This window comes from Suricata suricatta, chromosome 7 (assembly GCF_006229205.1).
Source record: "Suricata suricatta isolate VVHF042 chromosome 7, meerkat_22Aug2017_6uvM2_HiC, whole genome shotgun sequence".
NCBI lineage: Eukaryota > Metazoa > Chordata > Mammalia > Carnivora > Herpestidae > Suricata > Suricata suricatta.
In genome coordinates, this window is record NC_043706.1 from 127243627 (window position 1) to 127257940 (window position 14314).

The window sequence follows — 14314 nt, forward strand, 5'->3', positions numbered from 1 at the left end:
AAAATATTTTAGGATTTTTCTTTTGTATCTGTTTGACAAATTAGAAAAACTATAAAATTAAATGTCAGTAAGTAGCAGTTGTAGTTCAATTTAATTTTCAGGACTTCTACAGATGACTGATCAATCATCTTGGTATTGAGAATCAGTTTTAGTTCATTGTAAAACAATGAAGACTGGTCTTCAAGCTATGGGTGACTTGATAATTTGGAATAATAGCCTTACTAAGGATAATTGATAAAGTCAAACAAAATTTTAAAAATGTATTTTTTAAAATTCTTTAAAACATAGAAGAGCTAAAAAAAAATATATCAAAGAGGTAATAGGATAGTACAGTGAGAACACTCTTCTTGGAGAAGGATGGGAACCCAGAGTGCTGAGCCTAAAAACTGCGGCCACTCTGACTCTGGAGCACTTTGCTAATCTGAAGCAGGAGGCTGAGATACTAAACTGTGCTCATATCAGCAAGGTGGGCTCCTAGAACAGGAAGGGTGGGGATCTTTTTTTTCTCCTTTTTACAGTACTTACTTTCAATATTTTTTAAATTAAGTTTTAGTTAATTAATTTTTATGCAGTATTGGTTTCAGAAGTAGAATTCAGTGGGGTGCCTGGGTGGCTCAGTTAGTAGAGCGTCTGATTCTTGGACTTCAGCTCAGGTCGTGCTTTTATAGTTTTGTGGGTTCAAGCTCCACATGGGTTCTGCATTGGCAGCACATAGCCTGCTTAAGATTCTCCCTCTCTCTCTGCCCCTCTCTTGCTCACACTTTCTCATTCTCCCTCAAAATAAAATTTTTTTAATGTTTTATTTATTTTTGAGAGAGGGAGAGAGAGACAGCATGAGCAGGGAAGGGTCAGAGAAAGAAAGAGTTAAAGGATCTGAAGACAGGCTCCAGGCTCTGAGCTAGCTGTCAGCACAGAGCCCGACGCAGGGCTCAAACCCACGAACCATGAGATCATGACCTGAGCCGAAGCTGGACACTCAACCAACTGAGCCACCCAGGTACCCCAATTTTTAAAAAAATAAGAAGAATTAAGTGATTCATTGCTTACATACAACACCCACTGCTCATCACAAGTGTCCTCCTTAATACCTATCACCCATCTAGCCCATCTCCCACCCACATCCCTCCATCAACCCTCAGTTTGTTTTCTGTCCTTCAGAGTCTTTTGTGGTTTGTTTCTCTTTCATCTCTTTCCCCCTTCCCATATATTCATCTGTTTTGTTTTTTAAATTTTACATGAGTAAAAATCATATATTTGTCTTTCTCTGACAGACTTATTTCACTTAGTATAATACATTCTAGTTCCATCCAAATTATTGCAAATGGCAAGATTTCATTGTTTTTGATGGCTGGGTAATATTTCGTTATACATATGTGAATATACATTATACACACACACCATGTCTTCTTTATCCATCATCAGTCAGTGGACATTTGGGATCTCTTCAAGTTTGGCGATTGTTGATAATCCTACTGTATAAACATTGGGGTTCATGTTGTTCCCCCTTCAAATCTGTATTTTTGTATCCATTGGGTAAATACATAATAGTACAATTACTAGATTGTAGAGTAGTTATATTTTTAGTCTTTTTGAGGAACCTCCACACTGTTCTCCAGAGTGGCTGCACCAGTTTGCATTCCCACCAGCAGTGCAAGAGGGCTCCCGTTTCTCCACATCCTCGTCAACACCAGTTGAAACACACAGTCACCTTGTGTGATTAATTTTAGCCATTCTGACAGATGTGAGGTGGCATTGATTATGGTTTGGTTTCTGTTTCCCTGATGATGAGTGATACTGAGCATCTTTTCATGTGTCTGTTAGGCATCTGGGTGTCTTCTTTGGAAAAGTGTCTATTCATGTCTTCTGCTCATTTCTTAACTGGGTTGTTTGTTTATTGGATGTTGATTTTGATAAATTCTTTATAGATTTTGGACTAACACATTATAGATGTTGTTTGCAAACATCTCCCATTCTGTAGGCTGCCTTTTAGTTTTGCTGATTGTTTCTTTCACTGTGTAGAAGCTTTTGATCTTGATGAAGTCCCAGTAGTTCATGTTTGCTTTCATTTCCCTTGCCTTCAGTGGCATGTCTAGTAAAAAATGCTGCAGCCTAGGTGAAAGAGGTTGCTGCCTATGTTACTCTCTAGGATTTTAATTGTTTCCTGTCTCACGTTTAGGTCTTTCATCCATTTTGAATTTGTTTTTGTGTATAGTATAAGAAAGTGGTCTAGTTTCATTCTTCTGCATGTTGCTGTCCAGTGTTCCCAGCACCATTTACTGAAGAGACTATCTTTTTTTCCATTGGCTCTTCTTTCCTACTTTGTCAAAGATGAGTTGACCATATAGTTGTAAGTCCATTTCTGGGGTTTCTTTTATGTTCCATTGATCTGTGTCTGCTTTTGTGCCAGTACCATATTGTCTTGACTACAGCATAGTAATATAGCTTGAAATCTAGAATTGTGTGATGCCTCCAGTTTTGTTTTTCTTTTTCAGCATGGCTTTGGTTGTTCAGGGTCTTTTGTGGTTCCATATAACTTCCAGGGTTGTTTGATCTAGCTCTGCAGTGAATGCTAGTGGTATTTTGCTAGAGATTGCATTAAATGCATAGATTGATTTGAGTAGTATAGACATTTTAATAGTGTCTGTTCTTCGAATCCATGAGCATGGAATGCTTTTCCATTTCTTTGTGTCCCCTTCAGTTTCTTTCATAAGTCTTTTATAGTTTTCAGAGTACAGATCTTTTATCTCTTTAGTTAAGTGTATTGCTAGGTGTTTTGCTATTTTTGTGCCAATTGTAAATGGAATCGATTTCCTTTTTTTTCTGCTGCTTCATTATTGGTATATAGAAATGCCACAGATTTCTGCACATTGATTTCACATCCTGAGACTTTGCTGAATTCATGTACTGGTTCTAGCAATTTTTTGATGGAGTCTTTTGAGATTTCTACATAGTGTGTCATGTCACCTGCAAATAGTGAAAGATTAACTTCTTCCTTGCCAATTTTTATGCCCTTTATTTCTTTTTATTGTCTGATTGCTGAGGCTAAGACTTCTAATACTATGTTAAATAGTAATGGTGAGAGTGGGCATCCTTGTCTTGTTCGTGATTATGGGGGAAAGACTCTTAGTATTTCCCCATAAAGGATGATATTAGCTGTGGGTCTTTCATATATGGCCTTTGTGATGTTGAGATATGTTCTATCTGTCCCTACTTTGTTGAGGGTTTTTATCAAGAATTGATGCTGTGTGTACTTTTTCTGCATCTATTGCCAGGATTATATGGCTCTTATCCTTTCTTTTATTAACGTGATGTATCACGTTGATTAAAATGTGGATATTGAACTAGCCTTGCAGTCCAGGAATGAATTCCACTTGATCACAGTGAATCATTATTTTAATGTACTGTTGAATTCAATTTGCTAATATCTTATTGAGAATTTTAAATCCAGTTTCATCAGGGATATTGGCCTGTAATTCTCCTTTTTAATGGAGTCTGGTTTTGGAATCAAAGAAATGCTGGCTTCATAGAATGAGTTTGGAAACTTTCCTTCCATTTCTATTTTTTGGAACAGTTTAAGAAGAGTAGGTATTAACTCTTCTTTAAATGTCTGGTAGAATTCCCTTGGGAAGACCATCTGGGCCCAGGATTCCTGTATGTTGGGAGATTCTTGATTACTGATTCAATTTCTTTGCTGGTTATGGGTCTATTCAAATTTTCTATTTCTATAATTTATTCCTATTTCAGTTTTGGTTATTTGTAAGTTTCTAGGAACTTGTACATTTTTTCCAGATTGCCCAGTTTGTTGACATCTAATTTTTCTTAATATTCTCTTATTATAATTGTTTATATTTCTGTGGTGTTGGTTGTGATCTCTCCTCTTTCATCCACAATCTTATCTATTTGGGTCCTTTCTTTTCTTTTTGATAAGTCTGGCTAGGGGCTTATCAATTTTGTTTATTCTTTCAAAGAACCAGCTCTTAGTTTTTTGATCTGGCTTACTGGTTTTTGGTTCTATGTCATTTATTTCTGCTCTAATCTTTATTATTTCCCTTCTGCTGGCTCTAGGCTTCATTTGCTGTGTCTTTTTGTCTCCTTTAGGTGTAAGGTTAGATTGTGTATTTGGGACCTTTCTTGCTTTTTGAGATAGGCCTGAATTGCAATATACTTTTCTCTTAGGACTGCCTTTGCTATATCCCAAAGGATTTGAACTGTCGTGTTTTCATTTTTATTTGCTTCCATGTATTTCTTTTTAATTTCCTGATTAACCCAATCAATTATTCTTTCGTAGGATGTTCTTTAATGTCCATGTATGTGAAGGCTTTCCAAATTTTTTCTTGTGGTTGATATCAAGTTTCATAGCATTGTGATCTGAAAATATGCATGGTATTATCTTGATCTTTTTGTAACTATTGAGGGCTGATTTGTGACCCAGTATGTGATCTATTCTGGAGAATGTTCCATGTGTACTCAAGAAGAATGTATATTCTGCTGCTTTAGGATGAAATGTTCTGAATATGTCTGTTCAGTCTATCTGGTCCAGTGTGTCCTTCAAAGCCATTGTTTCCTTGTTGATTTCCTGCTTAGATAATCTGTCCATTGCTGTAAGTGGGGTGTTAAAGCCCCCTACTATTATTGTATTATTATAAATGAGTTTCTTTATGTTTATTATTAATAGATTTATGTATTTGGGTGTATCCAAGTTGGGGGCATAAATGTTTACAATTGTTAGATCTTCTTGATGGATAGACCCCTTAATTATGATATAATTCCCTTCTTCATCTCTTGTTACAGTCTTTATTTTAAAATCTAATTCATCTGATATAAGTATGGCTACTCTGACTTTCTTTTGACATTCATTAGCATGATAGATGGTTCTCCATCCCCTCATTTTCAACCTATAGGTGTCTTTACATCTAAAATGAGTTGTATGTAAGCAGCGTATAGATGGATCTTGTTTTGTTTTTCCATTCTAATATCCTATGTCTTTTAATTAGAGCATTTAGTCCATTTGCATTCAAAGTGATTATTGACAGATATGAATTTTGTGTCATTGTGTTGCCTGAAGAGTTGGAGTTTCTGGTGATTTATCTGATTCTTTGTAGTCTTTGTTGCATTGGTCTTTCTCCCACCCCCGCCACTCTAAGAGTCCTCCTTAAAATTTCTTGCAGGGCTGGTTTAGTAGTCACAAACTTCTTTAGTTTTTATCTGGGAAAGTCTTTATTTCTCCTTCTATTCTAAATGACAGCTTTGCTGAATAAAGGATTCTTGGCTGCATATTTTTCCTATTCAGCACATTGAATATTTCCTGCCACTTCCTTCTGGCCTGCAGAGTTTCAGTGGACAGGTCTGCTTCTGGCCTTATGTGTCCACCCTTGTGGGTTAAGGACCTGTTGTCCCAGCTGCTTTCAGAATTCCCTCTCTGTCTTTGTATTTTACACATTTCACTATGATATGTCATGGTGTTGACCTATGTTGTTTTTATTTTTATTTTAAGGGGAGTCTTCTGTACCTCTTAGACTTGGATATCTGTTTCCTTCCCCAGATTAGGGAAGTTCACAGCTAAAATTTACTCCAATAAACCTTCTGCCCCCTTTTTCTCGCTCTTCTTCTTCTGGAATTCCTATAATACAAATATTGTTTCACTTATGGAATAACTAAGTTCCCTAAGTCTCCCCCTTGTGATCTAATAGTTTTATTTCCCTTTTCCTTTCAACATCATTGTTTTCCATAATTTTATCTTAAATATCACCTATTCTCTCTTCTGCTTCATCAGTCCTCATTGTGACTGTATCAAGTAGGTTTTACATTTCAGGTATAGCATTTTTCTTCCACCCTGACTAGTTTTTAGGTCTTTGATCTCTGCAGCAAGGATTTCTCTTGTGTCTTCTGTGCTTTTTGCAAGCCCAGCTAGTAGTCTAGTAGTCTTCTAAATTCTTGTTCAGATATGTTGCTTATCTCTGTTTTGAGCAAGTTCCTGGCTGTGATCCCTTCTCGACATTTCTTTTGGGGAGAATTTCTTCATCTTGTCATTTTGGCTTAGTTTCTGTCTTCTGAATGTTTTGAAAGTGAGTTAAGTTTCCTGTACCTGAGAGTAATGCTGTATTGCAAAGGGGTTATATACCGTCCAGGGCCTAGCGCTGCAGGAAGTGGTTCTGGTGTATGCTGTGTACACCTGCTGTTGTGTTTTGGCTGCTCTTTCCCACTGTCAGTCCTCTGCAGAGCTCCTCCTTACTTGCAGTGGGGAGTGCTTAGGCCTTTAACTCAGTGTGCTTTGGTTTGTTTGTTAAAATAAGCCTAAAAAATAAGGGGGGAAAATCCTGATCCCAAAAAAAGAGAACAGGAAAAGGAATGAAAAAGAAAAACAAAACAATCAAAAAACTATAAGCCAGATTCCAAAGGAAAAAAAGAAAAAGAAAAAAGAAGACTGATCCAATAAAGAAAAGAAGGAAAAGGAAATGAAAAAACAAACACACAAACAAAAAACTAAGAGCCTGATTCCAAAAGAAAAAAATGGCAGAAGAAAAAAGTAAGCTTGGTCCTATTTCTACCGGGTTTGCAGGTGTCGTGTTGAAGCACTTGACTTTCAGAGCACTTGGTGCATGAGGAGTGCTGTTCGTGCTGGTCTTCTGGAGGAGAGGCCTGCTACATTGGCTCCGAGGCACTGTCCCGCCCCAGGAAATAAGCGCTGGCCAGGCCCATGGGGGTGGGGTTTGGTCCAGCTGGTCCCCCCTCCCCTGGGGGCCACTGTGTTGCTCTCTGAAGTCCCACCATGTTGGTGTTGTGGGGAAAATGGCACCAGCCCAGTCTCTTGTCCCTGGATAGGGATCTCACACCCTCTGCTGTTCAGGCAACCCTCACAGAATGGCAAAGGCAGTCAGCTCACCCTGCACCAAAGCTCTCCTGTGCTTTTTCTTTGGTGTGCACCTGGGATTCAAAAACCGAAATCTTAAAGGATCTGTCACCGAATGGATCCACCCCCCTTCTCCGGAGTACAGCCTCTCCATGCTGTGTGATGTCCCTCGTCTCAGAAAAACAATCCCATGCCTGCACAGTGCGCAGAATCTATGGTGTAGCACCACTAAAAGCAGCAACAAGGTTATATGCCCTCTGGGTGGCCAATAAACACATGAAAACCTACGTCATCATTTGTCATTAGGGAAGTGCAAATCAGATAAATGCCACTTCACACTGGGATAGCTGGCGTTAAAAATATGTTCAATAATAAATGTTTGCAGGAGGTCATGATCTTGAAGTTCAGGTCAGGATGTGGTTCACGAGTTCCAATTCCACCTCAGGTTCTCTGATAACACCTTGGAGCCTGGAGCCTGCTTCGGGTTCTGTGTCTCCCTCTCTCTGTCCCTCCCTGGCCTGCGCTCACTCGCTCGCTCTCTCTCTCTCTCTCTCTCTCTCAAAAATAAATAAAACATTTAAAAAATTTAAAGTAAAATAAATAAATGTTGGCAAGAATGTGGAGAAATTGAAAATCTACATCGCTGGTAGAACTGTAAAAATGGTGTAACCTCTTTGGAGAGCTGAATGTTCCTAAAAAGTTAAGTTTGACTCAACAACTCCACTCCTCGGGAGTACTGCCAAGAGAATTGAAAATCTATGTTTACACAAAAACATGTGCAATGATTTTGAATGTTGGCTATTATGAATAGCCAAAAAGTAGAAGCAAGTCAAAAGTCCACCAGCTGATGAACTGATAAACAAAATGCCTGATGAAGAAAATGTCGTATTTCTATTCAATGGAATATTATTCAGTCATTAAGAAGAATGAAGTACCAGTGTGTGCTACAACATGTTGAACTTGACATTAAGTGAAAGAAGTTAGACACAAAGGCTACATATTGTATGAATCCATTTATATGAATGTTCAGAATAGTAAAATTTATAGATACCGAGTAGATTGTTGATTGCCAAGTACTGAGAAGAGGGGCGCCTGGGTGGCTCAGTGAATTAAGCGTCTGGCTTCGACTCAGGTCATGATCTCACGTTCGTGGGTTCGAGCCCCATGTCGGGCTCTGTGCTGACAGCTGACAGCTAGCTCAGAGCCTGGAGCCTGCTTCAGATTCTGTGTCTCCCTCTCTCTCTGACTCTCTGCTGCTCACATTGTCTCTCTGTCTATCAAAAATAAATAAAAAACATTAAAAAATATTATATAAAAAAAAAAGGAAAGGACTGAGAAGAGGTGGGGATGGAAAGTGACTCCTAATAAGCATGGGGTTGTAGTTGATGTTGTTTTGAAGTGATGAAAATGCTCAGGAATTAGATAGTGATGATGGTTACACAACCTTCTAAATAAACTAAAAGTTACTGAATTGTTCAGAGGCAGATTTTATGGTATGTGAATTACACTTCCAGTGAAAGAAATGTGTGCTGGGGGAAGAGGGGAAATCTGACCTCAGTGTTTAATAGAATGTAAGACTTTACAGTAGCTTAGATATTAGTGAATCACAGTCTGGATTATGTAGGAAAAGGAAGCTGTGAATTCCTGAGATCTTTTGAAGTTAGCAATTGGTCTATTTGTAAGTGACAGAATAAATGGAGAGAAAGAAAGAGATGCAGTGTATCTACAACTTTTGGAGATAAAAATAGAATAATAAATAAATGCTGCATTTTCCTTTACTTTTAAACCTAAGCACAGTATTTAAAGTATGAGAAAGCCTGGAAGAAACTAAATCAAATCTGTATGTTTAATTTATCTTTAATTTTTTTGCACACCTTAGAGTAACTTTTACTGTTATGTAAACTAGTATCAGTATACCCATTATTCATTGCAACAAAGAATTATTAGTCCCTTTTTTATATAAGTTTTGTGACATAAACTAGTATAGAGTAGACTATTATTGCACATTCTGTTTTTGCATGTTTAAAAAACTAAGAAATTATTACAATCATTATAAAGAGAAACATAAAGTGAAAATATACATATTTCCATTATATTGTCAATGTCAACCTAAAAATTGTTTTTTTTATCATGTAGAAGGATTTTTATATTAATAAAATTTTCATTTCTTGAGTTTCTCTTTCATTTATCAAATCATTCAGTTGGAGAATCGTCCTCAGGAAAGGCTTCAAGGAGTCTTGCACAGCATATCCCTGGCCCTGGTGGCATCGAAGGCGTGAAAGGAGCGGCATCTGGAGTCGTCGGTGAATTAGCACGAGCCAGGTTGGCACTAGATGAAAGAGGGCAGAAGCTTGGTGATCTGGAAGAAAGAACTGCGGCCATGTTGTCCAGTGCAGATTCATTTTCTAAACATGCTCATGAGGTATGTCTATCAAACAGATATTTAAACAAAGTAATGTAGGTGAAGCAAGTATGAAAAATTTTTTCCCTTTTAATAGCGATTATATTTCTCTAGGAGAAGTTTCGTTTATTCTCTGTACAATAAAGTTCCTGGTTCTTGCCACCAGAGGGAACCACGACAGGGCTATTAAGTCCCAGATGCCTGTGTTCTCTTACTGTACTTTATGAATTTTGAAGGAAATTGCTTACCTCCAGGCTTTTTGTAAACAAAACCAATGGCTTTGCAACTGTTTTTAGGGAACGCAGAAGCCTCAGATGGTAGAAACGGAAATAATTTGCCTCTCTTGATTCTTTAGATTGATCTAAGTAACTAAAATCGGCAAATATTTTTATTCAAGTAGAAAATACTAAATCTATCTGTAGACCAATCCATACAGAGGACCGATGAGATGCCTTTTTAGGGAATTCATCTTGATGAATTCAGAAATCATGGTGGACCTTAGAAACAGGTACTATAAAGAAGGGAGCCCTAGCTGACCTTCTTACAAATATGCTTTATCTGCCAGCATAGTAACACTTAAAAAACTGAATTTAATGGCCCCTAAGGTAGAATATACATCTTCATTTTGACACATAGGTCTGCCAGTCCTTGATGCTTTACATGGGGCTACTTTACACATTTAGTTTGTAGCCTAGCCCTTGAGGACATTTTTAGTTTGTTATCCAAAGAGACCATATTAAAATTAGTTTTGTATTTGAGTCCCCAGTCTATCAGCAATAGCTCTTTAAATTTTTCATTCAAAAGTCATCTTTTCCTTGCTCAAGAATGCTGACATCTGGAACGCATGAAAGAGGAAACTTGACCTGGGAGATTTGTCCAGGGCTTCAGAGAGGTCTGGAGGTGCTTTCTAAGTCCTTGTGCTAAGCTGACACACACTTTAGATGTAGGCTAGTGAGCTTGAACCAAGGTCAAGAATATTGTTGGCACTACCCTGCATCTGACTGTGATCTCTAGTGTATATAACACTTCAGCTGATTTCAGAATATCCACACACTAAATATTTAGCCAAGAGCTTAGTCTCCAACTGATAGCTTTTCCCTTCTACCAAATGTTGTTTGTGAGCCATATTTAAGAGGCTCTGAAGACAGTACATCGAGGTGGTTAAGTTCATGGATTCTTGAATCAGACTGTGTGCTCTGAGATACCAGTTTCACCATTGTGTTACCCTGGATAACCCATATAACCCTCAGCTTCTTCATTTATAAGACAAGGAAAACCGTAATCTCTAGCCTATGAAGTTGTGAGAACCAAAGGAATTTGTGTCGGGAAGGAGTGCTGTACAGTGCCTCGCGCAAGACTGCAGGCTCAGGAGATTCTGGATGGCAGCAGCAGGAGTGTTTCCAACAGTGTCTCAGTCTCCAGGTTCTTTAGCTGCTGTTTTTAGTTCAAACCAGAGAACTGAAAATTACCTTGTTTGTAAGGTATTAGCTTAGGTCACCAAAGAATCTCCTGAGCCAAACTTTAATTATGTCACATCTCTAAGAAATAAGGGGACCATCTAGGCTATAGTTCTTAATGGTCATGGTCTTTTTTTTTTTTTCTCTAAGTGGAACAGTTCTTATTGCTTTCTATGTAAAATTATTTGAAGTAAGCAATACAGTAACACTGTAGAATGTTTCAGAGTGATATATTTTGGAAAAACGTAGAAATCAATTATAAGATAAATATTGTCGTTCTGGCATTTTTGAAAAATGGTTTTCCTGTTTTCTCCCCTTTAGATGATGTTGAAATACAAAGATAAGAAGTGGTACCAGTTCTGACAACCAGAAATCCAACTAAGTACAACTTCAGTCAGAAGGAAAAGAATTTTCCTTTTTTATTTTACTGATTTCACTTTAGGAAAGTTGACATTAAAGGGATGTTCGTCGCTGGATACTGTTCTTTCCTAGCACAATCATGCACTGTTTTACCTCAGTCACGTGGCTTTAACTGAGGAGTGTCCATACACGCTCGAAGCGGAGTGTGTGGTGTGTGCCGGCTGTGAGCTGACGGTTTGGGAACTAAGCAGGTCACGTGTTACAGATGAAGAAACGAAGGGGGATGTTGAGGAGACCTGGCAGGACTATTCCCGGATCATTCCTGTATAAACTGTCATATGCCAAAAGATTCTGTGCTGTTGCGTCTGCCATCAGTGTTTGACGTCTCTGAGGGAGAGGCAGTAAGTCAGAAGTCCTGAAGCTGAAATAGTTCTGTTTGTGTCATTGACTGAATTATAAACAGCTGTCTTGGACTTTCCCTCCCTTAAACAGACTGGTCATCAGTATCATTAGTGAAAAAGAAACTGTTACCATATCTTTAGACAGATAAGCTGAATGGTGGGCTTTAAATAATAAAAACATACACATAGTTGACTTGTGTATGGGCTACTTTGGATTCTTGTTATTGTATACTTGTGTTTAGTCCATATTTTGTCAAAAGCAAAACAAGGTGATACATCACTTTTCATTGAAAAGAAAAGTGTAGAGCATGACTGAACTGCTCATCATTCTGGGAGTTTCCATGTAGTGGCTATACAGTGTGGGAAGTGAGAAAAACCTCCATTGTGGTGAGGAGAATACTTCAATGTCCCTTGTCCTTGTTCTCATTAATTCAGCTAAAGGTGGGTTTGACCAAAATAGTTACTGGTTAAATTTGTAGAAATGTTGAAATTGGCTAACTTTTTAATTTTGCTTGAATTTTTATAAAATGTTTAACCAAATGTACCTTTGCGTATTTAATTAAAATTGCTTAAAAAAAGTGTTTCATCATTTCACTAAAATGCTCAGCTCCCTTTTTAAAATGCCCTTTATTTGCTAAAAGTTCCAGTACACTCAGGTGATGAGCCAATTAAATCTTAGTGCACATGCTGTCGCATGGAAAATTACAAGCATCTGTTGTCAATAATTATCTATATAAGAGTCTAGTCTGATGACCTACAAAATATTTTCTGTAGAAATATACTATAAATCTGTACATGTCCTTTCGAGGTTTTAAAAAGCCAAAAGGAAAGGAAATTCTGCATTTTGGTAACTAAATTATTTCTGTATTGGAGTATAATACAAATGCGACCATCAGTGGACAATAAATGATTGTTTCCTGGAAGAACATTGCAGACAGGCACGAGATGCCTTGGAAGGAAGTAATCTCCTAATGCAGGCTCATCTGAGATTATTACTGATTGTTCTTAAAGCAACAACGGAGAAGTAAAATAGAGGCATTACACTTACTGCTAATGAAATTTAAATATTTTCTTCTATAAAAATTGTTTAAAACCATTTTCTTTTTTCATTAAGAGATAATCAGAGCACAAACTGATAGCAGACTTGATGGTTGTTTTTTTTCTATTCCATAGGATCATAAAAGTATATGTAGAACACCTTAATTTCGCACAGTCTGTTAGGCATCTTTTCCTCTTCATTATTTTCATTTAATAAAGCTTTTATGTTTACATTTTTCTAATGTGCACTATGGTATACAAAAGTTTACATTAAAATTTGCTTTAAGTATCATTGTGGAGGGACTAAATATATGTGATAGAGACAATTGGTCAAGCCAAAACATTTCAAAAGTTATTTTCAAAAGCTTTTGAATTTGTAGAAAATACCTACAGATAACATATTTCTGTTTAGTTAATGTCAGCAATATGATGAACATCCAGGAGTTTGCAGATGGCTTAATTTATATCTTGTATTATCTAAAAATCTCATTGTTCCATGATCTGTCACAAGAAGTGTTAGGCCCTTTTTTAAAGGTACAGTTTTAAGAATGTCCTCAATTATATCAACAGTTAACGGATTTGAAGTTGAGAAGCATTAAGTAAAGTAATAAACGGATGATTCCCCATTATGTGGAAGGGCATATTAGCTCCAACTGTTTAATTTGCTGTGTTATTTTGTGTTAATTGTATATCAACTTTATTTTTACTGTCATTTTTCCTGTTGTATATAAAATGAGCTAATCCTGTAATTATTTTCAAATAGAGAAGTAGATACATTTATCTGAGACGGATTTTATAAGAAAATGTTAAATCAATATTTTGAGTTATTTTATTTCATGTTTAAATTAATCTACAGATTATGCACAGCAAACTGGAAAGTCACTTAGGATTAGAAAGCTTGAAGTATTTTTGAGAATAGAAAATAGCTTCTCTGAGTTATACTTGATTCAGTCTGTAGATAAGAGACAGTCTGCAGTAATAACTAACCCAGGGAATTTATTGTAAATTGAGAGAGAACATCTCTATTTTTTGTTTTCTTTTTAAGCGCAAAAAGTAACAGTCACCAGCAAGCCAGGATTTCAGGAAAATAAACCAAAAAAAAAAAAAGTCAAAAATAATTAGAAAAATGAAAGATGTGTGTGTGCTTCTACCATATCCTCATCTGAGGACATTATTCTCTGTTGCAGGTGTCATTGGTTCTAAAGTCACTGAAGCAGTCACTGATTAGCAGTTTGTCAATAGGAAGTTGTTTGCCTATCTGTACCGCATATCCAGGTCACTCCTCAAACTAAAATCCGTATGTATTTGCTTAGGAAGTTATTTGAAATCTTACACTCTGACAAATTCTGTGTATTACATCCATTTGAAGCCTTGCATCATCTTAATCCCCTGGGTTTGCATTTCATTTGTACAGAGCGTTTCCAAAAATGGTAATTGATCTTAGCTGTTACCAACTTCTTAATTTGATTTTCTTTATGGATGTGAAAAATGCTGCTACCTGTCTGTGTTGTGTGTAGTATATCCCAGTTTAAGTACAGTAGTTTCTAGTAAAGAAAGAGGCTTTTCTTTTGCTTAGAACTTCTTAATTGTAGGTTTCTCTGAAGTTATTTCCTGTAGATTTGTGAGTGTTTTAAACAAGTCTGAAAGTGTTACACATTTTTAGGTTACAGGGGGTGGTGGGGAGACAGCTGAGGGAATGGAAAACATGTGGAAGACCCCGCGGAGTTCAGAGTTTTGCCCTGAGTTCCATATTCCATACATGTTTTGCTTAAGGCATTTTCTCATACGACATTAGAAAAGCTATATC

The 14314-nt window shown here is 37.1% G+C and overlaps 1 protein-coding gene across 3 annotated transcripts in view; it reads left to right on the forward strand.

Annotated features, from left to right (window-relative positions):
* Window positions 1–13634, forward strand: part of STXBP5 (syntaxin binding protein 5) — a 163694-nt gene extending 150060 nt beyond the window's left edge. For all 3 annotated transcript variants that reach the window (XM_029943864.1, XM_029943865.1, XM_029943866.1), the window contains 2 exons: window positions 9052–9272; window positions 11030–13634. In XM_029943864.1, coding sequence (XP_029799724.1) covers window positions 9052–9272; window positions 11030–11071 — 263 coding nt within the window. In that variant the 3' untranslated portion in view covers window positions 11072–13634. The remainder of the gene's footprint in view (window positions 1–9051; window positions 9273–11029) is intronic.
* Window positions 13635–14314: the final 680 nt, after the last annotated feature.